At 37.4% G+C, this 24,147-nt stretch overlaps 1 protein-coding gene across 2 annotated transcripts in view; it reads left to right on the top strand.

Annotated features, from left to right (window-relative positions):
* Window positions 1-24,147, top strand: part of LOC145989270 (ranBP-type and C3HC4-type zinc finger-containing protein 1-like) — a 75,366-nt gene that overhangs the window by 6,210 nt on the left and 45,009 nt on the right. For both annotated transcript variants that reach the window (XM_083124596.1, XM_083124597.1), the window contains exons 2-4: window positions 6,447-6,567; window positions 8,586-8,705; window positions 18,710-18,845. In XM_083124596.1, coding sequence (XP_082980722.1) covers window positions 6,508-6,567; window positions 8,586-8,705; window positions 18,710-18,845 — 316 coding nt within the window. In that variant the 5' untranslated portion in view covers window positions 6,447-6,507. The remainder of the gene's footprint in view (window positions 1-6,446; window positions 6,568-8,585; window positions 8,706-18,709; window positions 18,846-24,147) is intronic.

The raw sequence follows: 24,147 nt of genomic DNA, 5'->3' as shown, positions 1-24,147 counted from the left end.
TTATTACGTAAATATTTTTTACTGTCTCACTGTAAGCACATAAATGACAATGAATAATATGAATTGATGTCTTTTACTGTCTTTTTGCCCACAATACCCTCAGGGACTGAACTACAGAGGTGAAAAGTACAAAAATTGAGAAGTGCCTCACATTTCCCCAACCCTGGGATAATTTGGGGCAGTTTATAAAACAGTGTACAGAACATTTACTGTGGAACCTTAAAAACCAATCAGAATGTACTCTCTGACATTCCAATATATAATAGAACAGAAATGTTACTATTAGCTATCAGTCTCAAAGGTATTTCATTTTTTTTTAAAAAAAAGTGGTGAAAATTGCCCCAAATTAGCCCAACGCACCCTAGTCCTTACGGTCACCTAAAATTCACTGCCAAGTCTATAGACAGACTGAAAAAAAAAAACTTGAACTGTTAATTATCGAAAGATGATGGAGTTTCTCTCCCCTCCCCTTTCTGGTTACATATTTTCGTTTTGGTTTTAAGTTTAGGCAAAGCACCTAGAAACTTGGCATCGGTGGACAAGAAAGCTACTTTCCTGAATGTAGTGAGTTACACAGTGTGTTCCCTTGTACAAAAAGTACAAAAGTAGCTATGTATTTTCATTCGATTGTTCTTTGTATAGATGCTTTTTTTTACAATTTGTTTCAAAAGTTACGAAGAGCTTTATTTACAATAATTTGCGATGTGAAAAGTAATTAATAGTTGACAAAATTGGTTTCTTAAATATGTGCACGTTGCTGTGCTTTCTTGAGTTTATAAATTTGATACAAATTTTAATTTGAACAACATGTCTTTTAAATTACATTGAATATGTTCAAATAAAATAAATATGTAGCAGAATTTGAAATTGCTTGGATACTCAATTATTATTATTACATATTCTTTTGCTAATACATATTTAGGTACATATTTTATCAATTATTGTTACATATTTATGTACGTATTTTGTACTTTGTTATTGCATACAAATCTGAGCTCTAGTTATCAGAGAAGAACAGCATATTGCATCACTAAGCTAGGTTTGAATCTTGGCATGGAAATTTCATTGTGCTTTGTTCCTTCATGTATTTTATCAATTACAATTCATGCAGCTTAACTTTGTGCTCTTGGCAGCTGCGAGAACCATCAAATTATTCGCCAGGTTACTACTTGCTTATCTTCCCATTGACAGGGTCTTGACCACTGCATGTACATGGTTGTTCTTCATCAATAGCTGTCAATACAATGCTTATATTGTTGTTGTGTTTGTGGGTATTCAGATTGTAGCAGTTCAACTTCGAATTCTAGGAAGATGGTATTAATATGCAAAAATCTTGAAGTTTTAAGACAAATCGCCAAATATAAAATTCAGCTCAGGATGCAATAGGTTAATTCCATGTCAAATCAACCAGTGCATAAACCTTTCATGTCATAGATTTGGCTAAGTTTTGGTATACATGTTTCTTATCATCTGAAATATAGAATTTTTTTATTATTATTATTTTACATGTTGCCTGTTTTTGAGTTATTGAATTTTGAAAATTGGCAAAATTGCACAAAAACTGCTCACCGCTGAAACTTTAAATACAATGTGCAAGAGACCTGTTTCAACTATAGGACTGGGCATAGTCTCATTTTAAAGTTAAAGCTTATGAGAAGGGTTTTCATTTGATATACAACATGCTTGGTTTTTTGTGAAAAACAAATTTTGAAAGGTTTTCAAAATTTTATTTTACAATTTCCAAGAAACTAAATTTTCAAAAAATTCTACACATATTGGTACACATCTACTGAAGGTTAAGTCAAAATTTGAAGGTGGTATCTTTGGTATTATATGAAAAGTGAATTCCTTTCAAGACCAAAATGAATTAATATTGAAATTATTATTGCTTTAACCTTTTGGGACCCAAGCGTCTCGAGATACCCAAATGTAACCCTCCCGGTACCAAGTGTCTCGATTAGAGACGCTGTGTCAAGGTCGTAGTTTTACGTTATAACTTTTCTATTTTTGGCTAGAATTTCGATTTTTTTTATATTGTTCCTAACACATGTATTTAACAGAAATGTTTTTTTGCATTTTTTTTGTCTTCATGAAAATGGAGGGGAAAAGGGACTTCTCTTTTGCGTCTCTTTTCAAGGTCAAATTTTTGCCAACAAAGGAAGACCGGCTTTGTTGTTCTAAAGCAATGCTTTTCACTCCCTCCTGTTAACTGCATTCGAAGGAAGCTTGTTTATCAGCATCCGATGTCAAAATGAAAGTTTTCAGTGGGGGTGCAAGCAGGGGGTGGGGGTGGGTGGAGGGGGAAGACTGGTTGTTGAATCTGCGTTATGAATATGGAATTTCGAAGTGCGCTGAAGGAAACCTTTGTTTTTTTTTAGCACAAGTGTCCACAAGTTGCAACAGGGGTTACCCTGCATTGTCTAAATATAGAATTTCAAGCAACTGCAAGAATCGGCTCTCATTTTTCACTGTGTTCTAGCTTTTCGTCTGTGAATGTTGTGCGTAGGTGTCGTTTTGTGCCCAAGTTCGAGGACATTTTTTGGGTGAAGTGACAATTTTTTAAAATAATATTTGCGCGTTTTCTCCCTTCCCCTCCATATATACGCCAAATTTGCACAAATTTTGCATTTTGTGCATTGTGACATTTTTTCGGGGGAGGGGGCGGGGGAAACACCATTTTTTTTAAGAAAAGTATTTTTGAGGGGATTTCCCCCTCCATATGTACGCCGAATGTGCATAAATTATATATCGTCTGCATCTGTGATTCATTCTGCGTACAATGGTATATCTTTCATATCTCTAGGGCATTTAGTTTCTGAGCTGTAGTCAATTCAATGTAACTCTGCATTTCACTCAATTCCAAAGCTTGAGACAGTGGCGTACAAGCCTTTCGTTTCAGGGGTACAACTCGCATTACATTGGTCATACGGCAATGATGCAAATATTTTTCTGTTTCTTACATGCCAACGATAATTTTTATGTGCATTTTGAACTTTTCGTATCCCTTTTTTTCAGTGGGGCAGGGGGGAGAAACCCATTTTTTTAAAAAAAAAAAGTATTTTCAGGGGATTTCCCCCCTTTCCCCCTCCATATATACGCCGAATGTGCATAAATTATATATCGTCTGAATCTGTGATTCATTCTGCGTACAACAGTATATCGTTCATATCTCCAGGGCAAATAGTCTCTGAGCTAAAGTCATTTCAAGGTACCGCTGCATTTTGAAGCTTGAATCAGTGGCGTGCCGACCATCCTTTTGGGGGTACAACTCAAGTTACATTGGTCATATGATAATAATTCAAATATTTTTGTGTTCCTTACATGTCAGCGATCATTTCCATGTGCATGTCGACACTGTCATGTACTTTTTTCTTGAGGGGAGGGTGGGGAAACCAAATTTTTTTCCCCGAAATTTTGGAATTTTGAGAGTTAGCCCCCTCCCTCCGCCACATATATGCCGAATTTGCTTAAATTTTATATAGTCTGAATCTCTGGTTCATTCCACATACAATGGTATATCACTCATCTCTGTAGGGCATTCATTTAATTGAAACTCTGCATTTTGCTCAAAATCAGCTTGGGCATCAAGGGGCTTACATGTGAAAATGGCCTTGGGCACCAAAATTTTAAACTGCATTAAGGTTTAGATGTTTGAGAATGCATTTAATTTATACATTTCACCAATAAAAGTTACTAGCATCTGTAGCCTACATGCTTCACAGAGAAATGAAGTAAAAATTTGCTAAATTTTTAAAGCTTTACACACATACCACACTTCTGTTAATGCTTTTCATGCATTCAGGCTACGTCATTATACTAAAGTTTTTTTTTTTCCATTTGTTAACAGACACCACAAAAAGCAGTGGCAGAGCGTGACCTTTCCAACAGTGTAAGCCTATCATGATGAAGGTTATTTGGTGTGCTTATTTTTGGGCTGACATGGTTAGTGATTTATCCACACACATTGACCCCTCCCCCCATTTTTTCAGAACACTTCCCTGGAATTAAAAATTCTGGATAAATCCCTGGGATTGGTTCTTTCTTTGCTAGGCTGTGTATCTCCTACATTTCAACTGATAATTAAGTCAGTCTTATTCCTATCACAATGAGTAGTGTAACGAGTGTTAGATAAAATTAATAGTAATAAAGACACGAAAACAGAAGGAGACAGAAAAGTGCTGAATACTTTTTACAACCGCATAACCAAGTATCAGATTCGTACCCTGAATCACAAAATCGGGGCACTTTATTTTTCGTTTCTGTTACTATGCCTGCTAGAGAAGGAAGGGGTGGGCCTACCTATATCCACAAGTTTCTTCTTGGCAGCAAAATCCTTTCTGGATAACGGCATCTACAACAGGTTCTCCACCCCACCGCACAATCACACTAATTTTATTCCATAATGCATTTCACTATCACACAACAGCACAGGGCCGACAGTCTGCTTTCAGTAGATGGAATTTGCAAAAGCAATACCTTGACAACAAGAACGGGAAACAAAAATAAACCAGATCCAAAATTGGTCACTGCTCAAAGCAGTGATCTTTCGGACTGTGAGGATAATATCCCTTTCGGATATAAATAAATTCCCTCTCTTGCCTTAAAATTCCCTATATTTAATAAAAAAAATACAATATTAATTATAAAAGAAATGCTCAGTAATTGTAGGGACATATCCAGAAATTTCTATCAAAGGATATGTAAGTGCTTTCTTAGGATTATTTTCCTGTAGTTTACGGTTATTACAAGAATAAGAAAAACTATTAGCTTTCTTAGGATACTGTAAAAACAAATCTAGCACCTAAAAGATCATAAACAGGCTTTTCGAACACTGTTCGAAGAGTGTTTGAATCATGGACTACGTAATTAATAATATTTGGTTCGCATTTGACATGAGATTTGTAAAATTGGTTCAATCTTCAGCTTTCATTAACATTTATTTATTTATTTATTTATTCACTTTTTAGCTCAATTATTACCAGCTGAGTTCATACATAAATGGAAAACAGAGATCTTAATATTTCTGATGTTTACGCTCTCCTATAAGCTAAAAACAGAAACAAGAATTTAGCACATCAATGTGTATCTAGTTTTCCCATATCCCGCTCATTTTTAGGTTTCTCCTTTTCCCCCTTCCTGTTAGGTTTTTGCTTCAGAATTCCCTGTTCCTGGAAAATAACCTCCTTGAAGCACCACCGGCTCAAATTTCCTTTGCAGTCAACCATTCACACCCGACAACGCTGGAGCCCCTCCTCTTGCAGGACCTGTCTCTCGCTGGCACATATTCAGTGAAGCCAACCTAAGCATAATGGTGCTAAATCTCACACAAGTTTAAAAAGTCATTTGTAAGTTGGGGATATAAATAAAACAAGAAGGCTATTTTTCGTTGTGGTTGAATTTTCTCAAACTTTTCACGTATAACGTCGAACCCTTGCCGTTGGTTGAACCATTCGAATTTATGTTTTTGTTATAAATTAATATTAATAATATGAAAATCACAGAACAATTTAGTAGTATGTAGCATAATTTCGGAATTTAAACGACACCATGGATGTCCAGAAAAGGCAAGGCAAGGAGACACTTCCTGGAAAATGAATGTCAACCATTTTCATACATACTGTTTCATTTCAGTCACATCAAATTGTTAATTATTGTAAGGGCGTTGCAGAAAAATGTCAACTTCAAATTGAATTAGTATATTTTGAGAAGGGAAATATACCTAGTTTACCCCAAACCCTGAAAAAAAAAATACTTTGGTTAATCCTCCCTGGTGAAAAGATATACTGCGGACGTCCATGAACAACACTTTTTCTAAACATGATGTTTGCAATGCTGCTGTAAGCCTGTGGCCGTAGGTTTACAAACCTAGGGTTTGGCCCACTCTTCTCCCTATATTCCTTGCTCTTCTCCAACCAGATACGGTAGGCACTGCTCCTTCGCGGTCAGAAATTTGTAAGGCAACATTCAGACGGCGTACAACTTTCCGCAAGCAGAAGGCGGGAGTTTCAATGTGCCCCCTGCTGCTGAAGTGTTGCAATCTAACAAACAGGATCTCGAAGACTGGTATCGGGCCGAGTTGAACTTTGATGTTTTTACGAATTTTGCCATATAATTACATACATTTTACTAGAACTAATAAAGTGTAAGCATGGCTTACATGGACGCTCCACACCAAAAAACTTCTTATTTCTATGAAATCGGTTCATTCTGAATATTTTAATCTAAACTCATATCTAGAACCTTAACTTTTGTGTGTAAAATGTTACACACTTAATGCTGGATTGCTCCAATGAATTTTATTTTCAATGGATTAGTTGCTAAAGTACAAATTTGCTATGGTATCACAATGAAGGAAAGAAGCATTTATTTTGTTTGCTATTTAGATATGCTGCATTGCCCTATATGGAGCATATCTTATATGCACTATTATAACCTTGTCTTTCCAGGTAAAGCAACTTATGCATACTGTTTCCACAGTAAAAGCAGTTTAAAAAGTTTGAGCAATAAATGGCAGAAAATAAGAAGAAGAATGATTGTTACTTTTATTACTATTCTACATGTACAAAAGTAAGTATTAATTTATTTTTAATTGCTCCTGGTTTATTTTTATGCATTGCTCAAAGTCAAGTGGATATAATTCTCAAACTATTAAGAAGTTTACATTGTCAAGCTATTATTTGTAGGGCTGAGCCAATACCATTTCAAACTGATACCGTTACCCACCGATATCGATACTTGAAAATTGCAATAAATATACGTAAGTTGTTGAATAACTGATCAATAATAGTATACAAATATTCTTATTTGATTATATACATCAATTTGCTTTAGAATATTAAAACATTACACCAGAATATGAAAATAGATGCTATGTAATCACAAAATCTGCAAAGTTTCTGCAAAATAAAAAAGTTTGAATTTTGCATAATTTTCAGGCCTTATTAGGCTCCGTGAAAGTGTGGCATGGCATTTTTTGCAGACTAAAAATGCCAGAAAAGTATCGGCTGGTATCGGTGAATGATACTGATACCACTGGAATCGGGATATGTATTGGCTCAGCCCTAATTATTTGTATTAATATTGTTTATAAATAAGCATTGCATGGCTTGCCTTCTTGAATGTAATCCTAACAAGACTAATAATGATAATGCATGTCCTTACACAGGTCCACACTATGATGTTTTTTTTCATAGTGATGTTCTCTTGCTACCCCAGCCAGCTACGAACTTCAGGAACCTTTCTGATGATGTGGTTCTAATGCTTCGATGCTCAGTGGAGCCACATTGTACAGTGGTTGGGATCCTACTTTAAATTGTAGGTCCAGTCCTGATTAGCTTATGTGAGCATGAAGTGGACTTAAAATAATGTTTAAAAACCTTGAGAATGTTTTCTGTACATTCTTTTCCATATGTGTGTGTGACAGAAAAACTGAAGGTACAATGAGGCCCCTGGCCATCCCTCTTGTCGAGAAACATTCATCCTAACTCAGCTCTTGATTTAACAAATCTGCTTCAAGTGCCGCACTCTCTGTTATGTTTTACAAATATTGTTATTTTAGTAGTATGGCATATCCTTGTTTAAATATGCAGCTTTTAATCTTCTTGGACAGCATTTTCGTCTTTGCAAGTCCCTGTCATCCATGCTAGGAAAAGGCAGTGTTTAGTGAGAACTTACAAAATAGCCAGAAATGCTAATGCAGTGAAAACTTTTTAATTCAAATTCTATATGAAGGGTTTGGGGGTAAAACATTTTAGTCATTATTGAGTGAACTATTGTGTTTCGTTTTCTAGAAATGTCTGCCACATGGAGCTGGGAAAACCTTTTCTCATCTGTGCTCAACAGGTTTGCAGCCAGTGGGAAAGACTTGTCCCATCCATCCACTAAACCCCACACTTTCTTGATCCGGTCGTGAGTGGGGGTAATGTGATCAGCATCCTGCCCCTGACCACCTTTACCCCCCAGGGTTTCCCCCAGGTACCCATTTAATTCGATGCTGGGTGGGCACCGGGGCCGCTTCCAACGTTAAAAAAGTTCCCGGATTTGAACTGGCCGGGGATCGAATTCGGGACCTTTAGCATCGTAGTCAGACGTGTTACCGACTGAGCCAAAGTGGCCATTAGGGTAGGCAACTTTATTTGCTGTTCCTCAAAACAAATATACCTGCCCATTTCTTGTCAGATGTACCTTGTGTGAAGGTGGTAGATTCATCTATCTCCTCAAACGGATAACTGTTTGCTTAACCTCCATAATTTTTTTATTCTAGTTCAACACCTATCTCGGTCCTATGATGGCATAGTGGTAACGTAATCAAGAGGCCCCAGGTTCTGTCCCCAGCGAAGGCACATAGTAGATTGGAATCCATTTTAAACAGATTAGCCTACCTCTGAATAAAGTGGACATAAAACAAATGTCAGGTTGCAATTTTCAGCAAATAGACAATTCTTATGCTTATGTAACGGAATGTTAGGGTTAGGTGGTAGAGCAGCTTACGGCTGAACCTTGCCAGCTAAAAAAAGGAATTAGTATTATTATTAATATTTGCTTACTATTAAATATATTTTTTTTAATTATTTTTTTTTATTTAGGGAGACCGCTGTCAATTTCGACATGAACCTGCTGCTTTAGGAAGTGAAACAGTATGTACATATTGGAAACAAGGAAAATGTTTAAAACCACAGTGTACTTTTCGTCATATGGAGTTAAAAGTAAGTTTTAGCAATATTAAATTTAGATTGATCATTGCTAAAGGAATGGGTTTTTTTTTTATAATTTCAGCCAGGCAAAAGAAATTATATGGGTTAGTGGTTATTTAATTCGAATATGTGTATGTATTATAATAGAGTCAATGCCAATGCAAATCAATTGTAACTTCTATTTTATATGGTAGGTGGTACAATGTTTAAACACATCTTCCACCATCTTTCTAATTCATTGTACAGTGTATGCTCTCACTGGCAGTCATAATAGTCTATTTTGATGTATTTTGTAAATTTTTCCTCTGTACCTTGGACTTACAGCTTTGTTGATTCTTCACCACCTCTAGCCTCTACACTAACAACCAGTGGCGTACGCAAGGGGGGGGTTACCGGGTTTAAACCCCCCCTTGAGCTTTTGAAATATTATGGAAAATGCTGTAGAAAAAAATTAAAAATGGCTAATTTATCACAGTCAAAGATCTGCGACAGTAATAATAATAATAATAATAATAATTTGAATTATTATTCCCATGCAGTATGAAGAAAAACACAACATTCCAAACACAATCTAAGCGGCCGCAAAGTTCAATTCTGCAATTTTTTTTTGCAAAAAGTCGTGCAGTGACTCTCGCGAGAATTGTGAAAATTCCTTGCTTCGTCCTTATTGCAAACGTTCTTCCCGGTATTGATTTCACATCCCCTTGTGAACTCTCAAGTGATGCTGAGTCTACATCCACATCATTAAATAATGTTAAAGAAGTCCTTTGTGAATCACCTAGAAGTGATAAATGTGTTGGAATGTCTATAAACTTACTTTTCAACGAAAACATAGACTCAGTGGAATTTAGCAACATGTATTCTCGCGCTTCATCATCATCCTGGGTGAGTTCCATAGGTAAAGGTAATGTAAATTCCCCCGTGCATATAGCACCGTGCCATGAAGGCACACATAGTGGTGTGGTGGGCCCCAAAGATTCTCGATCTCGAACTATTTTGCAGGTGATGTGATCAGCACCATGCTCCGGCAGCCTTCATCCCCCAAGGTTGCTCTCAGGTACCCATTGCTATGAGGCTGGGTGTGGTGACAAGGCTGGATAAATTCCAACCAATTCCGGGAATCGAACCCGGATATCCCAGGAAGTTGTCAGACTAGACCAGCGCGGCTCCTTGAATGAGTTTCATATTCGATAATTTCAAAAAATTTAATATATTTGCTTGTTTTTATGGATTTTCTTCACACTTAAAATGTCTCACTTATCATATACAAATAACCGTTGACTAGACAATTATTTTTAAACAAAAGAAATGTAATTTTGTTCTATTTCTTTCATAAATAGCAGCTGCATTAGTAGTAATTATTAGTAGTAATTAAACTAATTAATTAATTAATTATAAGAATTAATTATTATTATTATTATTATTAATTAAAGTATAATAAAACAATGGTAATGTGAATTTGTAGAAAGTTTTCGAAATAACACCCCCCTTGATGAAATCCTGCGTACGCTACTGCTAACAACAAAATCCTTAGGTACAACAAAAGTACCTTAAATACCATGGATAGTAACAGCAGATGGTTACAGACGTATTTTGTTTTTCTCTAAACTCAATACCTTTAGATATGTTTTTTCTAAGTGCATATTTACAAAAAATGTTAATTTTGCCCTCTAGGTAAAGAGATTCCTATCTCAGTGTAGCCAGTCCTTGTACTAGACAGTAATGACTGGCCACACGCTTGGTCCCTACCTGACTCAGTGACCATTGATTTCATGATTCAGCACCAAAAAGTGATTAAAAGGTGTGTGTGTGTGTGTGTGTGTGTGTACTAGGGATGGACAATATCGGAAATTTGATATCACAATATATCGTCAAGAAAATATCATTACAGACAATACGATATTTTACTGTATCGTGATACCAGTGATATATTATCTCCATGATATATATCACCAAATATCGTGATGATATATCACTGACATGATATATATCATTAAAATATCATGACGATATATGGCCAACACAATATATATATAACCAAATATTGTGACGATATATCGCCAACACAATATATATATCACCAAATATCATGACGATATATTGCCTACATGATATATATTTCCAAAATATTGTGACGATATAGGATAATTTCACTTGAAATCACCCAATTGAAAGACAAAAAGTTGCTTCATAATTATGAATTTGCTTCATTTTTTTTACTGATAAATACGTGGGCCAATATGACAAATATGTAATATTAGACTTGTCCAACAAATATTTTGAAATTTACGAATTTTTGAAAACTTGAAGATTTTCAGAAATTGGGTGGATGAACGAAGGCACCATGTAACACAAAACATGTCATATCTCGGAAATTATGTGGAGTATTTTCATGATTTAGGTATTGTTGGAGAGGAGAAGGACAGTCCTAACAGAAAATGACTATATTACCACTCTTACCTACTCAGAGTATAGAAATATCTTTAAATAAAGTTGTATGTTGTGATGAAAAAACACTCCACTTCTGGTAATTGTTTGATGAGGGAGTTCCAGGTCTTACCACAATGAAAATTGGTACATGGCAAAATCAATACATGTAAAACATAATATTTTAAAATCAAAAAGGTAATATTTTACATGGTAAAAGTTTCACAGGTTTCAGTATAGAGTGTATGAACCAATTTTCCACTGGCATACATCTATATTTTTGACAAATGGCCCTAAGAGACACAAATTACCACTAATATGATCAGCGGCGGAACCAGGATTATTCATCTATGGGCACTTACGGTGTGCAGAAAGAAATTTAGGGGTTGCGATTTTGAAAATAAGGAAAACATGACATGAAACATGCATGCAACCTTTCAAAATGGGGGGGGGGGGGGAGGCAGGTACCAAAAGGTGTGGGAAGCAAGGACAGTGTACTTTCCCTTGGTATATAAGGTTTAGCATAGTGAGGGGGCAAAAATATCAAAAAGCGAGGTGCAACTGCATCACTAATCGCCGCTACTGATTAACATAAATTAAAGTTTTTGGGAGCAAAAATTTTGGAAAAAAGTGTGCATTATACACGAGTAAATACGGTATATGTGTGAAATATATAACTTTAGATTGACATTCGTTTTCCAGGTATGCTGCCCCCTTCCCTTGCCCTCCCCCTGAACGTCCATGATGATATGTATTAAGTCTTCTACTCCAAGAAAGTGGTCATACATAGTATATTATACCTTCCGTCTGCCACAAGACAAAACGCAAAGAGCACAGCAACTGTGTCGTCATCTTGAAAATCCCTTTTGCCGCACTAGTCCCAACAACGAACTATAAAATTTCTTCGTGAACATTGGGCCTCTTCCTAACAGTTTGTGAAAAAGCTTGAAATGGCACATTTACCAGACATGTTACGTGGAACAAAGACATAGAAAGTATTAAGAAGAAAGTTACCCTTCATGCTACAACTCACATTAAATAATTTCCCGAATACGACCTGGTGATACCTTAAAAGCAGCTGAAATTTTTGCTCCAGTGTAAAGAACAACAAGTAGGCGGAAAACAAACCGTTTATCAACAATGCAAAAAAAAAAAAACGTAACTCACATTAAGCTATAGGCAATTATCAAAAACCATGAACAGACCACTTGAAGAAACAGAAGAAGAATAAATTCATTACAAAAAAAAACGGCCGCTGATCTTTACAGAGGCTGCCGCCAGTACAGAAAAGTATCGGCACCTCTTTCAATGCTTGCCTGTTGCATACAATAAAAACTGTCTTACTTCAGTACCCATCATTCGGCGCTCAATATGACAACATGACATAATATTACATATTAATGTTAGTGTTTTCAGTTGAACGTAGGGGGTGCTGAAGGGTGTGCGGAAGCTTCGTGCCCCCCTGGTGCCGCCCCTCAATATGAGTACACATAATATTGTTAGAAATGTTGAATAAGTGGAAGAAGCATTACTATGATGTTGATCCACTTTTAGTTCGTAGAAATTGTATGAAGACCAGAATTTTTGTCCAGAATGCATATGAATACCAAATGTTCCAGCAATGGTTACTGATAGACGCATGATAAGAGGAAGAAGAAGAATTTGTATTCTATAGCATGTTATTGATTGGTTGTTATAGTAACTGTGTGTAAGATGTACGTGAATGGCTTCCATGTATTAAAGTTATATTGTTTAATTTGAACCTACGTATTTTATATGTCTTGTGCATCTATAGATAAGAAATCACACACAACACAACAAGGCTTACATCTATGGTGCAGTAGTACAGGATATTCTCGGTGATTCTTCGTAAGAAGAAGTATGGATGAAGACGTCACGAAGAGTACACGACGATCATCATTCCAGCATAGGTTTATACAAGGAGAAATTGATCAATTTCTACGGTAAAAACCAAGATTACACGGTTTGTGTATTCTTTACAATAACTGTACAAGGACAAATTGAAATCAGTGCGATACAAATTGTGTCTACAGCGTAGATAACAATAATTGTACAAGAACAAAGTTTAAATCAGTGTGATACGGATTGTGTCTACGATATTGTGATATTTAGTTGACTACAATTATGAATATGTTCGGTTTGAATTTATTCTCTGAGTTCCAGCCAGATTCGGAAGAAATAGAAGATTATTTAACGAGGTTTGAACAGTCTTGCTTGGCTCATGATGTTAATGAAGCCAGGAAGGTACACATACAGATTGCAGTTATAGGGTCAGAAGCTTTCAAAGTGCTGAAGACTATCCTAGCACCTGAACCAGTCGAACGGCAAACGTATTCGACCCTCAAGAACAATCTGCTTAAACATTATGGGCAGATAATAAACAAATATGTGGAACGTTTCAAGTTCAGACAGTGCACGCAGGAAAGCGGCGAGGATGCAACACGATTTATGGTACGTGTTAAGCAACAAGCACTTAAATGTAGTTTTGGCCAGTACTTACAGGAAGCCATTGTAGAGCAAATAATTGTAGGTGTTTGGTCTGACGCCATTAGAAAGAAATTACTTTCTGAACCTACATTGACTCCAGCAAAATGTCAAGATATTGTGCTTCAAATGAAATTAATTGAATGGGAAACACAAATGTTTGTACATCGTGAAAAGGAATGTAGTCCTAACCTAGTTGCATTTGGTGGGACACAGAAATAAAGCAGGTTTCCAGTCCTCGCAAGCTCACAAAAATAACTTTGTTAATCCTCAGAATAGAAGTTATAAAAATGCCGAAGAATGTGATAGATGTTCCAGAAGACATGATCCTGGACAGTGTCCAGCAAGATATATATACCGAAAATACAGCTCAGACACCCTAACCAACCACAATCAACCCATCCGCAAGCAACCCAGCCACAATCAGCCTCCAGCGCCCAATATAAATGGTTTCCCTTCCCCTACCATCCCACCACTTCCAATCGCGTATCCAAAGCCCTTCTCCCATATGGCATCAAAGTACTGGTAAACTGAACAAACAAACAGCACTTCCTCTCCACCCTTGATAACCCAGGTGTATACGATGCAGAGTGTGAACGCAAGGCACATTACATCGGCAGGTCCATCAGATCTGTCAATGAAAGAATCCAATAGCACCTAGCAGATGCGAAAAAAGCCCAACCCACTACTGGTCTTGCTAAACATATCATATACAATAGCCATAAAATTCAAAAGGTTCAAGTCAAACACACTGCCCACTCGCTCCTAGACACCAAAATCAAGGAAACGCACGTCATAATGCACTTCCCACACGAGCTAAACATCGATAGCAGGCAAGCGCACCATACTTGGATTCCCCTACTACAACAGTTATCGCCCGGAAACAGCAGATGACACAGACCAAGATGTACAGTTAACAACAGCGCACCTAGCGGCAGCCAGAGAACTACAAACGAAAGACGCACGCCGAGCAACAGTACAGCAAGTTTCAATGAGGATGGTGGTAGTGGCCACTGAAATTAATCTATAAAGAAAAAACAGCTTCGCGGATAAAAGTGAGTAGTAGTACATTCTGAATTTGTGTGTTTACTCACTAAATATATTTACTGTTTAAAAATTATCATAAAAAACTTACGTGAGTGAGTATAATAGTCGAAACGATCCTTGCAGACGACGTTTCGCGAAGCTGCTTCTTTAGGTCTTCTTGTCAGTAAATAAAATACTTCGTCATATATATAAATAAATCCAGGATTAGGTAAAAAAAGGATCTTGGGAAATGGAATGTAAAATTACATGATGATAAAAGTGCCATATAGGCTACGAGATAATTCTAAAAGAATGGTGCACACATACTACCATACAGAATGACTGACTACTGTAGCGTACGAGTGCTACATCCCTTCCAATGTGAACTCCAAAGATTGCGAAGCAGCGTGAGTCACTTCCGGCGTGACAAGGAATTTAACACTCTTCATTGTTTTTTCCCCATCGTTTAAACATTTTGATCCATGTTTCATCCAAGTTGCTGTCATCCCTATTTAGTTTTTTCCCCCTATCAACACAAATATTTGCAGCCTCGTGAACGTTCCTATCGGTTGTTCATGAACTCAATCCGGAAGTGACTCTAACAATACCTAAATCATGAAAATACTCCACATAGTTTCCGAAACATGACATGTTTGTGTTACATGATGTGTTCGTTCGTCCACCCAATTTCTGAAAATCTTTTTAAATTTTCAAAAATTCGTAAATTTCAAAATATTTGTTGGACAAGTCTAATATTACATATTTGTCATATTAGACCAAGTATCTATCAGTACAAATAATTTGAAACAAATCCATGACTATGAGGCAATCTGCTCTGGGTAATTTCGCATGGAAACACCGTATATCATCTAGTTGATATCACCTGGACTATATTTTTTCAATATTGCGATATATCGTCTGGATGATATTGTCCAACACTAGTCTGTACCTTGTTTCCCGTATCAATTGTCTGACTAAAATAATATGGAAAGCAAATGTATAGATTAAAGAAAGAAATCAGTATTTCTGTTGGCTCATTGTTATGACTAATATTATTTTTCTGTACTTTTTTAATTTTTGAAAGAGGGAACCCCCTAAGAATGCTCACCTCCACCTCCATACTTGTGCCAGCTTGCTTAGAATTTACCGGGTACCCCCAATTATTTTATTTTTTTCATTTTATTTATATTATAACATGTGTTACAATAAGTATAAACAAATTTTCTGCACTAGAAAAGTTTGCAGAAAATATCCCAGCCTCTCAGAAACTACGTACCTTACTCCAGTGGCGGCTGGCCAAGTGCAACAAGTGAAGATGTTTTCACCTAATTTTCAAATTAATATTGACATTTTTCATTTGCTTGTTAAATTAAACTATTTCCCAGCAGAACGCACACGATAATACTCAAATAATATGCTGCTCGGCGCTACGCACGTGAAGAGTTCGTCCCAACCCAAGAGCAAACACCGCCAGGTGGCGGAAAACTTAGCCGGTTGTCATGGCAACGGTGACGTCACCTAGCGTTGGCCTTGAACGGGTGTCGCCTTCTAGATGAAGCAGTTCTCTCGTCGGAGAAAACATTGCATCCAGTGGTTGTGGCAAAATCTTTGCGTTCTCGCGAGATCTTGTTCCGCGTGTGTGTTTCGCGTTTCCTATCGTGTGTTGTGTTCATGTGTTGAGCTGTGGTTTCTACAATGAACCCAGTAAATGACTTAGTGTGTAATTTGTTGCAGACACCATTTTGGACGGATGAAGACAAAAAAGACGTTTTAAATTTGGGGGGGGGGGGCACTGGCACTTACTATTTGTTTTTCATTGCCTATAAATATACTTCTTCACCTGTTATTTTAGGCACGAGCCGCTACTGCCTTACTCTAATTTATTTGTCATACCCATTCAAGCACTTATCATATTTGATACCAGTTTGTTAATACAGTCATTGTACTCAATTGATTGCCGCCAATGTATTCAACCATGTAGTGAAAGCTTCTATGAGTTCATCAGCCATGACAAAGTGCTTTCCGGAAAGAAGGAACATTCGACTGTAGCAAACAGCACACTCACCTACGCTCTCTCAGTTTTAGCTAAGCAGCGAGACAGTGCAGACTGTATGTGTACGTGTACGGTATCGAGATGTGTACCCTGAACATGTGCTAAAAAATTGAGAATCCTGCTAAGTGTCAGGTGCAGAGTGTGATAAGGTTTCTGAATGCGAGAAAATTTCATGCCAGTGTAATTCATAAGTAGGGTTTGGTAGTTGAAGACCTTAAAGTAGTCAAAAAAGACCTATAAAAAGACCTAAAAATATCAAAAAAAGGACCTAAAAACTGAAAAAAAAGGACGTATAAATGTGATCCAAATTAATTAATAACTTCAGTTTTAATTACATATTTAATGAATAAAAAAATACAAAACTCTGGTGGTATGGAACACACAGTGCGAAAAAACTGAAAGCTTCAAAACAAGAGAAAGTTGCCACTTACAGCATGGCCTTCCAGACAAATTACGGTTAAAGGACCTTGTACTGTACCTGCTTCAGTCGTCCAAAAATATATTTATTTATTTCTTTTTTTTATTTCTTTACTACAGAAAGAATGTTTAAGAGGGGATGAAATGATGATGATTCGAATTGAGAATGGGCAGTAAAAACGTAGTCGAGAGAAGGAGAAGTTGCTAAAAGAAAAGCCGTTACGACCTAAAAAAAAAATGCTAAAAAAGGACCAATAAGCCAAAAAAAGGCAAAAAGGACAAATAAAACCCACCCTTTTCTGGCATACAATGACCCAAAATGAATATATATTATGTTGGGCCTCGTCTTCGGACACTAGGAAAAAAATGGATTTTTCTCAACTTCCGAGTCCTAGTGATAAGGTTTCTGAATGCGAGAAAATTTTGTGCCAGTGTAATTCATAAACAAATAATTGAAGTGTACTGTAATGCCATGATGCATCAATTGTGAGAAAGTCTGCATCGCCAACACGAAGGTGAGCCCTACACACTTCATTTGTTCTTTGTGGTTCACACAAAAAACTTTTTTTATGGATGACCCTTGTGTATAAATATACACATATATAAAAATGCATTACATACATATTTCTAAATAACCTAAACTTACGATGGCCAGTCTAATTAGAAGGAATTAATAAATATTATAAATGATCAAGTAATGATCTCATATCATTAGAAGTTCCATCCTCTTCCTATGCGCAGAATATCCCATCCTTGCCTGATCTGTTCTGTCCTGCTACTTCATTGCTCCAGCTGTCTATCAAATATCTTCGGTCCTTGTGGTGTTTTCTGATTTTCGCTATTACATTCTGTAAAAATGTCATCTCCACTGCTTGCGTCTCACTTCTGTCATCACCAAATCATTTGCTCCACATGTAATTATAGACATGTTGTATGTCTTGGGTTTCATAGATACATCTCTCTTTTTCCATGTAATTCTCCTCACACTTCTGTGGCATCCAGTTCCCAGTTGTCCTCGTTTACTTATCTGTGCCCTGGATTTTCAAAAGAGGGAGATATTATGTATACACTTTGTAGTAGTCAGTCCTCATTTTGTCATATTTCCCTGCCTTTGATGTTATTTTTTTAGGAATACTGAGCCAAAGGGGGATATGACCACCACCACTCATGGGCACACCACTAAATGTATGAAATGTTTTACCTGTACAACCTTCCTAATTTCTAATATTTTTAACACAGCAGTCTCCAACATGCAAGCGCTCCTGTTTCAATAATTATCCCTGAAGAAGCCAAGTGAACTTGGCAAAATATAGAATAACAACATTACAATGGCCATGGTAGGTATCTTTTATTATATGCTTTCTAAATATTTGAAACCCTCCACCACTTTCAATTCCTCTCTTCTTAATGTTCTGACTTCATTTTTGTTGCTATTAACACTTCAGTCTTTTTGGATTTTCACATTCCAAGCATCAAGCTGTTTCTATACACCGTATTCACTGTCCCCCCCCCCCCCCCCAGAGTCATAGCATCGCTTATGCCTTCTTCCGCACTTTTGTTTCATAATCCTAATTTTTCTTTATTTTAGAAAAAGAGGAAACAAATTCCTTGTTACTGGGAGAACCAGCCTAGTGGATGCCAAAAACCTCACTGCCCATTTCTCCACAGAATTCCTAAGCCTTCATCACCAGTGCCTCTTCCAATGGTTGTGGGAGCAGAAGGTGGTAAGTAGAAGTTTTTGTTTCTTTCTATTTCAGTCTTCTACTTGGAGTTTCTGCAACAATGAGAGTGAATGATGATAAAATTGATAAAGGGACAAGCACAAAGATACATGATGCTTTATCCAAGGTTTGAACATGAAACCATGGCATTGTATTTACAGAGGAAGAGAAAGTAAAATGAATGTTTTTTCATGTCCTGATTGTATTGGAAAGTATGTTTTATTTTTTAAACATCATTTGGCTCTCTATGTGAGCTAATCAGAATGACAAAGGTGAATAATGAATTGATGCTTTGGAAAGGGGACAAAGAAACAACCTAGGAACTCTAGCTCCATAGTATATTAGGCTAACCACTCTTCCATGGAGAATAGTGATACCAGTGTTGTGAAACATTCTTAAAGTCTCGGTATTCAATATCTAGTGGGTGCAAATTAAATTTTTTTATAATTTCTAATTGCAGACTCTGTGCGGAAATTACATTTCTGTGACAAAAACTTGTATTTTCACATCAAGAATGTAGTATAATCAGATGGCTTGAACTTGTCATTCTGTAATGGAGATATCCAGGGCCGGCGTTAGCCCTGGGTGGTGGCAGCTGATGCCACTCTCTTTCAACCCCCCTCCCCAATCACCATCATTATGCAGCAACGGGAAATTGAAAACCAATATATTCCTAAGTAAAACATCAAACTATGAAATAAATAATGAGACTCGTTACCAGAGGGCTGCACAACGGCCAGAATCGCTTACTAGGCCCGCCTGGTTGGTCGGGCGGGCAAGTAAAACTATATACCTGGGTTTTGACCCGTCAAGCATCGAAAGCCCACGGGTAACTGGAAGGCCTTGCAAGACGAAGCTTGCTTATCTTCAGCGAACGCTCATTCCGGTTTTGCACCGTCTCCAGATACATGAGTCACGCAGTCATCGTTGCCAACTTTTATATTCTAAACTCGTCAAGGAGCACTTAAAATGTTCATCACTTTTATCAATTTGAAATTGCAGACATTTATTCCTTGCTAGAAAACATTTGTATCGCTCAGAAATACAAAGTAAGAGTCTTGAAATATAACCTATATATTATTTAATGAGTCGTTCTTTGTTTCCTCATTTCGAAGTTTGTAGGATGTAAATGTCACAAACCATGGCTTAAGTAGAAAATATGGAAGGACGCACATAAAATGTCAGTGCTTGATAGAGCGGGGGGAAGGGAGTGCGCTAAATCACAATCCTGTCTAGGGGCCCAATGTATCTACCTACAAGCTCTTCTACACAATCGGTTTCAACATCAGCAAATCTTAAAACGATAGTCATTTGCACAATAAATGTGAAATGTTTGGTGTAATCAACTGATACAGCTAATTTGACTTTTTTTAAAATTAGCAATTTTGACTTTTTTTTAATTAGCAATTTTGACTTTGTTGCACATAAATTGTACCAGTTAACTTTGAATTTTAGGACTTAGATGATAATAATAACTGTGAATCTCATTTTGTTGTTACGTCTTAATGTTCTTGTAATATTAAATATTTGACGCAGTGGCGTAACAAAATCGTAAAGTACGCGTCCGCAAGAAATAAACTTGGGTCCCTCAAGTACAGTCAGCTTCTTGCAGGAAATTTACGTAATTACTTAGAATGGCTGGTTGTGGCTGCACTTACATTAATAACTATACAAATCGATGCTCTAACTCTGAATTTTCACATATTACAACATATCTTTCTTTGACATTTATGTATTCAAAAGAAGAAAATACAAATACTTACTTATCCCTTCCCCCAAACAGAAGGCGGTACAGAGAACACTGGAAGTTAGTGTAGAGCTATCAAGGAGAAGAAACTTTCCTAAAGCACTTGATTTCAGATTTAAGCACATTCCTGAAACATAGAACTTGATCAGGAAATTCGGAAGATAAATCATCTTCGTGCCCGTTACAGAGGGCAATAGCTGCGTCTGAAGTTGTAGGAACGAAGGAAGAACTGCTAATATTATCCATACCTTTCTTGAGTTTAAAATACCAGAAGCATTTAAATGCCCCATACTTTGCTCCGTGGCAGTTTGAGGTGCTTTACCGTTAACATATTAAAATCGGGTAGGCTATGCAAGGTCACGACACAGAAGAAAAATGGATAAAATTGTCCAAGCAATTTTTGCGTTGATGTTTCACATGAGAAATGAGAATTATTTTGACTTTTTCGGGGCCCCATAGGCTTAGAGCTCCCGCCCGCCTCTGATTTGACGTATTCATTCAAATTATAACGTTAAACTAGAATATAAAGCCAGTTAAAAAGGTCTTAATTTTATTGCCCACAAAAAATAGCCTTTTCTATCTTTCTCACTTCCATTTATTACGTTTTTCGTATCAACCTCATAGGACGCGAGGCCCCTATATGCGCGAGGCCCAGGGTGGTCGCCCACTTCGCTCACCCCTTGCTACGTCAATGGTTATACAACCTCAAGGCACCTGCGCCTAGCAGAAATTCAAATATTTCCATGCGTAGTGAAATATAATGGCCGCTGGCAACACTGACAGTAATGCTCGCCGTCTACCTGCAAGAACTACATCGAGTCTCACGGGTCTTCTTAAGACCCGGGTAATAGAAAAACCTGGCAGGCATCGATGCCTGTGCACAACTGTGACGTGAAGCTCGCTTGCGCGATGTCGAACACCTGGGCTTGATGTGCGTGTTGCATATTATTGTAGGCGCGCCTCCTCGCAGACGGGTTTTCTCCGGGTCTTGTGCAGGTCTCTGCTCGTTACGCCATTTTAATACTATTAAGCACAAAATAATATCTCGCTCGACCACAGTTAAACTTTAAAAGATGCGACACTAATTTTACATTATTATTATATTTTATGAAAACTAACTAACACTTACTCACTCACTCACTCACTCTCACTCTCTCCCCCTCCCTCCCCCCTCCCCTTCATATGTTTACATGGAATATTTCCAGATCTCCACATGGGTCATCTGAGGTCTGAATTCTTTCCTGCGTTGTCCCCGCATAAATCGGCTCTGAGGTTCATCGTACCTGGGGGCAACCCTCTGAGGTAAGGGCAGCCAGAGAGTGGTGCTGATCACATCACCTCCAAGATTGCTGAGATCGAGAATGTGTGTGGCCCTACCCTCACATCCTGTAAATGTAGCTTGATGACATGGTGCTATATGCACAGTAATATTATTTAATGATATGCATGTAATATTATTTTTCGTATAATGCTATCTTGCATAAAATGGAAAGAAGTGTGTTTCCGACATGATTGACAGAAGATAGTATTATTATAGTATTTATTAGCCTTAATTTCCCAAGAAAAAACTTTGTTCGCCACTTGCCACGGTTACCGACAAAGTTAATAAATTCGAAGTTCTACACAGACATTAGGTGCAAAATCATGACCCTTTATCAGTTTAAGGTCTCCTTTGGTGTAATTGTTTTATTATACCCGAAAACACTTTTAGTTCATCTTTTAATTCAGTAGCCTTCATGCTTTCTAATATCATAAAAAAATTGAAAACTTACTATGATGTTTAAGCTGCTCAAATCTTTCTCTTAGAGCTAAAATAATCGTCTAGGACCTGGTAATAAAAATCAACTTTGTACCATTTTTGTGGATCTTCGAAAGTTTCATCATACTGAAACTGATTCTTCTTTTGAGTTCGGCCCTGTACAGTATTGCCTATCTTTGGATCATGTACATCTAAATTCGATGCCAATTCTTTCTCATCAATCGGGACTCACAGGTCGCTGCCCCTAGATGCCTCCACGAGTGGAGAGAGGAGGCCGTCCCAAGTGGCGCCTAAGAAACTTTGAAACCTTCATCACTCCTGCTTTTTTTCAAAGCAGTGATATGTTTGCAAGAAATCATCTAACACATCGTAGATTAATGTTTTGAAGACATTTGCTCATTACATTACGTGAAAGTCATACCATATAACTAGTGAGCAAAGAAATGTAATGCCACACAACTGGTTTGCAATACACTGAGCTTCATGTGCGATCATTTGAACAGTTTTATTGTCGCCACTTATTTTAAGGAGCACATCATAGACCTCTGAGTTAAGGCATTGAATCTGCTTTCCCACCTTGTGGCACTCAGTGGTTTTAAAGTGGGTTAGCATATATTAAGTTACAAGTTATATAAATATAATACTTACAACTTTCAAGTTTTCAATAGGCTTATTTTTTTCTTCTCTTCAAATTTTGCTGCCTTGAAAATTTGTCACTCTGGGCAGTAGCACGGTTCGACCCCCCTCCTTCTGCCAGCCCTGCAGATATCACACCGATGGTAAAGGTAAAAAAAAAGGTAAAGTGCTCCCCTGTGCATAGCACCACGCCATGAAGGCGTATAGGGGGTGTGGGGGTAACGCCCCACACTTTCTTGATCCGGTCGTGAGTGAGGGTGATGTGATCAGCATCACGCCCCTGACCGCCTTTACCCCCCAGGGTTTCCCCCAGGTACCCATGTTATTCGACGCTGGGTGGATGCCAGGGCCGCTTCCAACGTTAGAAAAGTTCCCGGATTTGAACCGGCCGGGGATCGAACCCGGAACCTTTAGCATGGTAGTCAGACGCGTTACCGACTGAGCCACCGCGGCCACACCGATGGAACAAGAGAAGTATGTTGCATGTCACTTGACGATTTCATTGTTTGCAACAGTTCTTTAATTCAAAGACATTTTACAATTATATTTTGTTATTTAGTTGTGAGCATAATCTGAAAAGAATGAAGAAAATTCTGTTGTGCTACTCTGTTTAATTTTGATGTTATTTTGTTTATTATTCGTTACTATAGTGACTGTAAAATTTGGTTAATAGACTAATTTTGTTTTGAAAAGTTATTTTTAATTTAAAATATTGCGACAAACTGCTCCACACCGGGGACAGTTGCAATAAATTGGCGACCTAGAGCCAGGATTCGAAAATTGTAAGTTGATAAGAACTGAACTGATAATGCTACAATGAAGAAAAGAGAAGTTCCTTATGTGCTTCGAAGTAGTGTGTGCCTTCAACTGGATCTCAGTGATGTTGCTGAAGTAAGCAACGAAGAGGACAATTCTGGTAAGCAAATGGAGGATTTACTCTGTTGTAAGGACAGATTTTCTGACACTCGCATGATTGATTGCACGTCATGCAAGAAATGGGAACACGTAAATTGTAGGGGTCTTACAGTTATTCACTGGGTAATATTCAGCTCTATGAAAGAAGACTATTACTGTAAGGCATGCAAACCAGAATTCAATCCATTCACTCTAAAATCATACTTGGATACAGTAAATCCCAATATTGACCAAATTTTATCTGCTTT

The sequence above is a fragment of the Lepisma saccharinum genome, chromosome 6, assembly GCF_977018435.1.
Source record: "Lepisma saccharinum chromosome 6, izLepSacc3.1, whole genome shotgun sequence".
In the NCBI taxonomy this organism is placed as follows: domain Eukaryota; kingdom Metazoa; phylum Arthropoda; class Insecta; order Zygentoma; family Lepismatidae; genus Lepisma; species Lepisma saccharinum.
The sequence above is the reverse complement of the archived record's forward strand: the minus strand, read 5'-3'. Positions and strand labels throughout refer to the sequence as shown.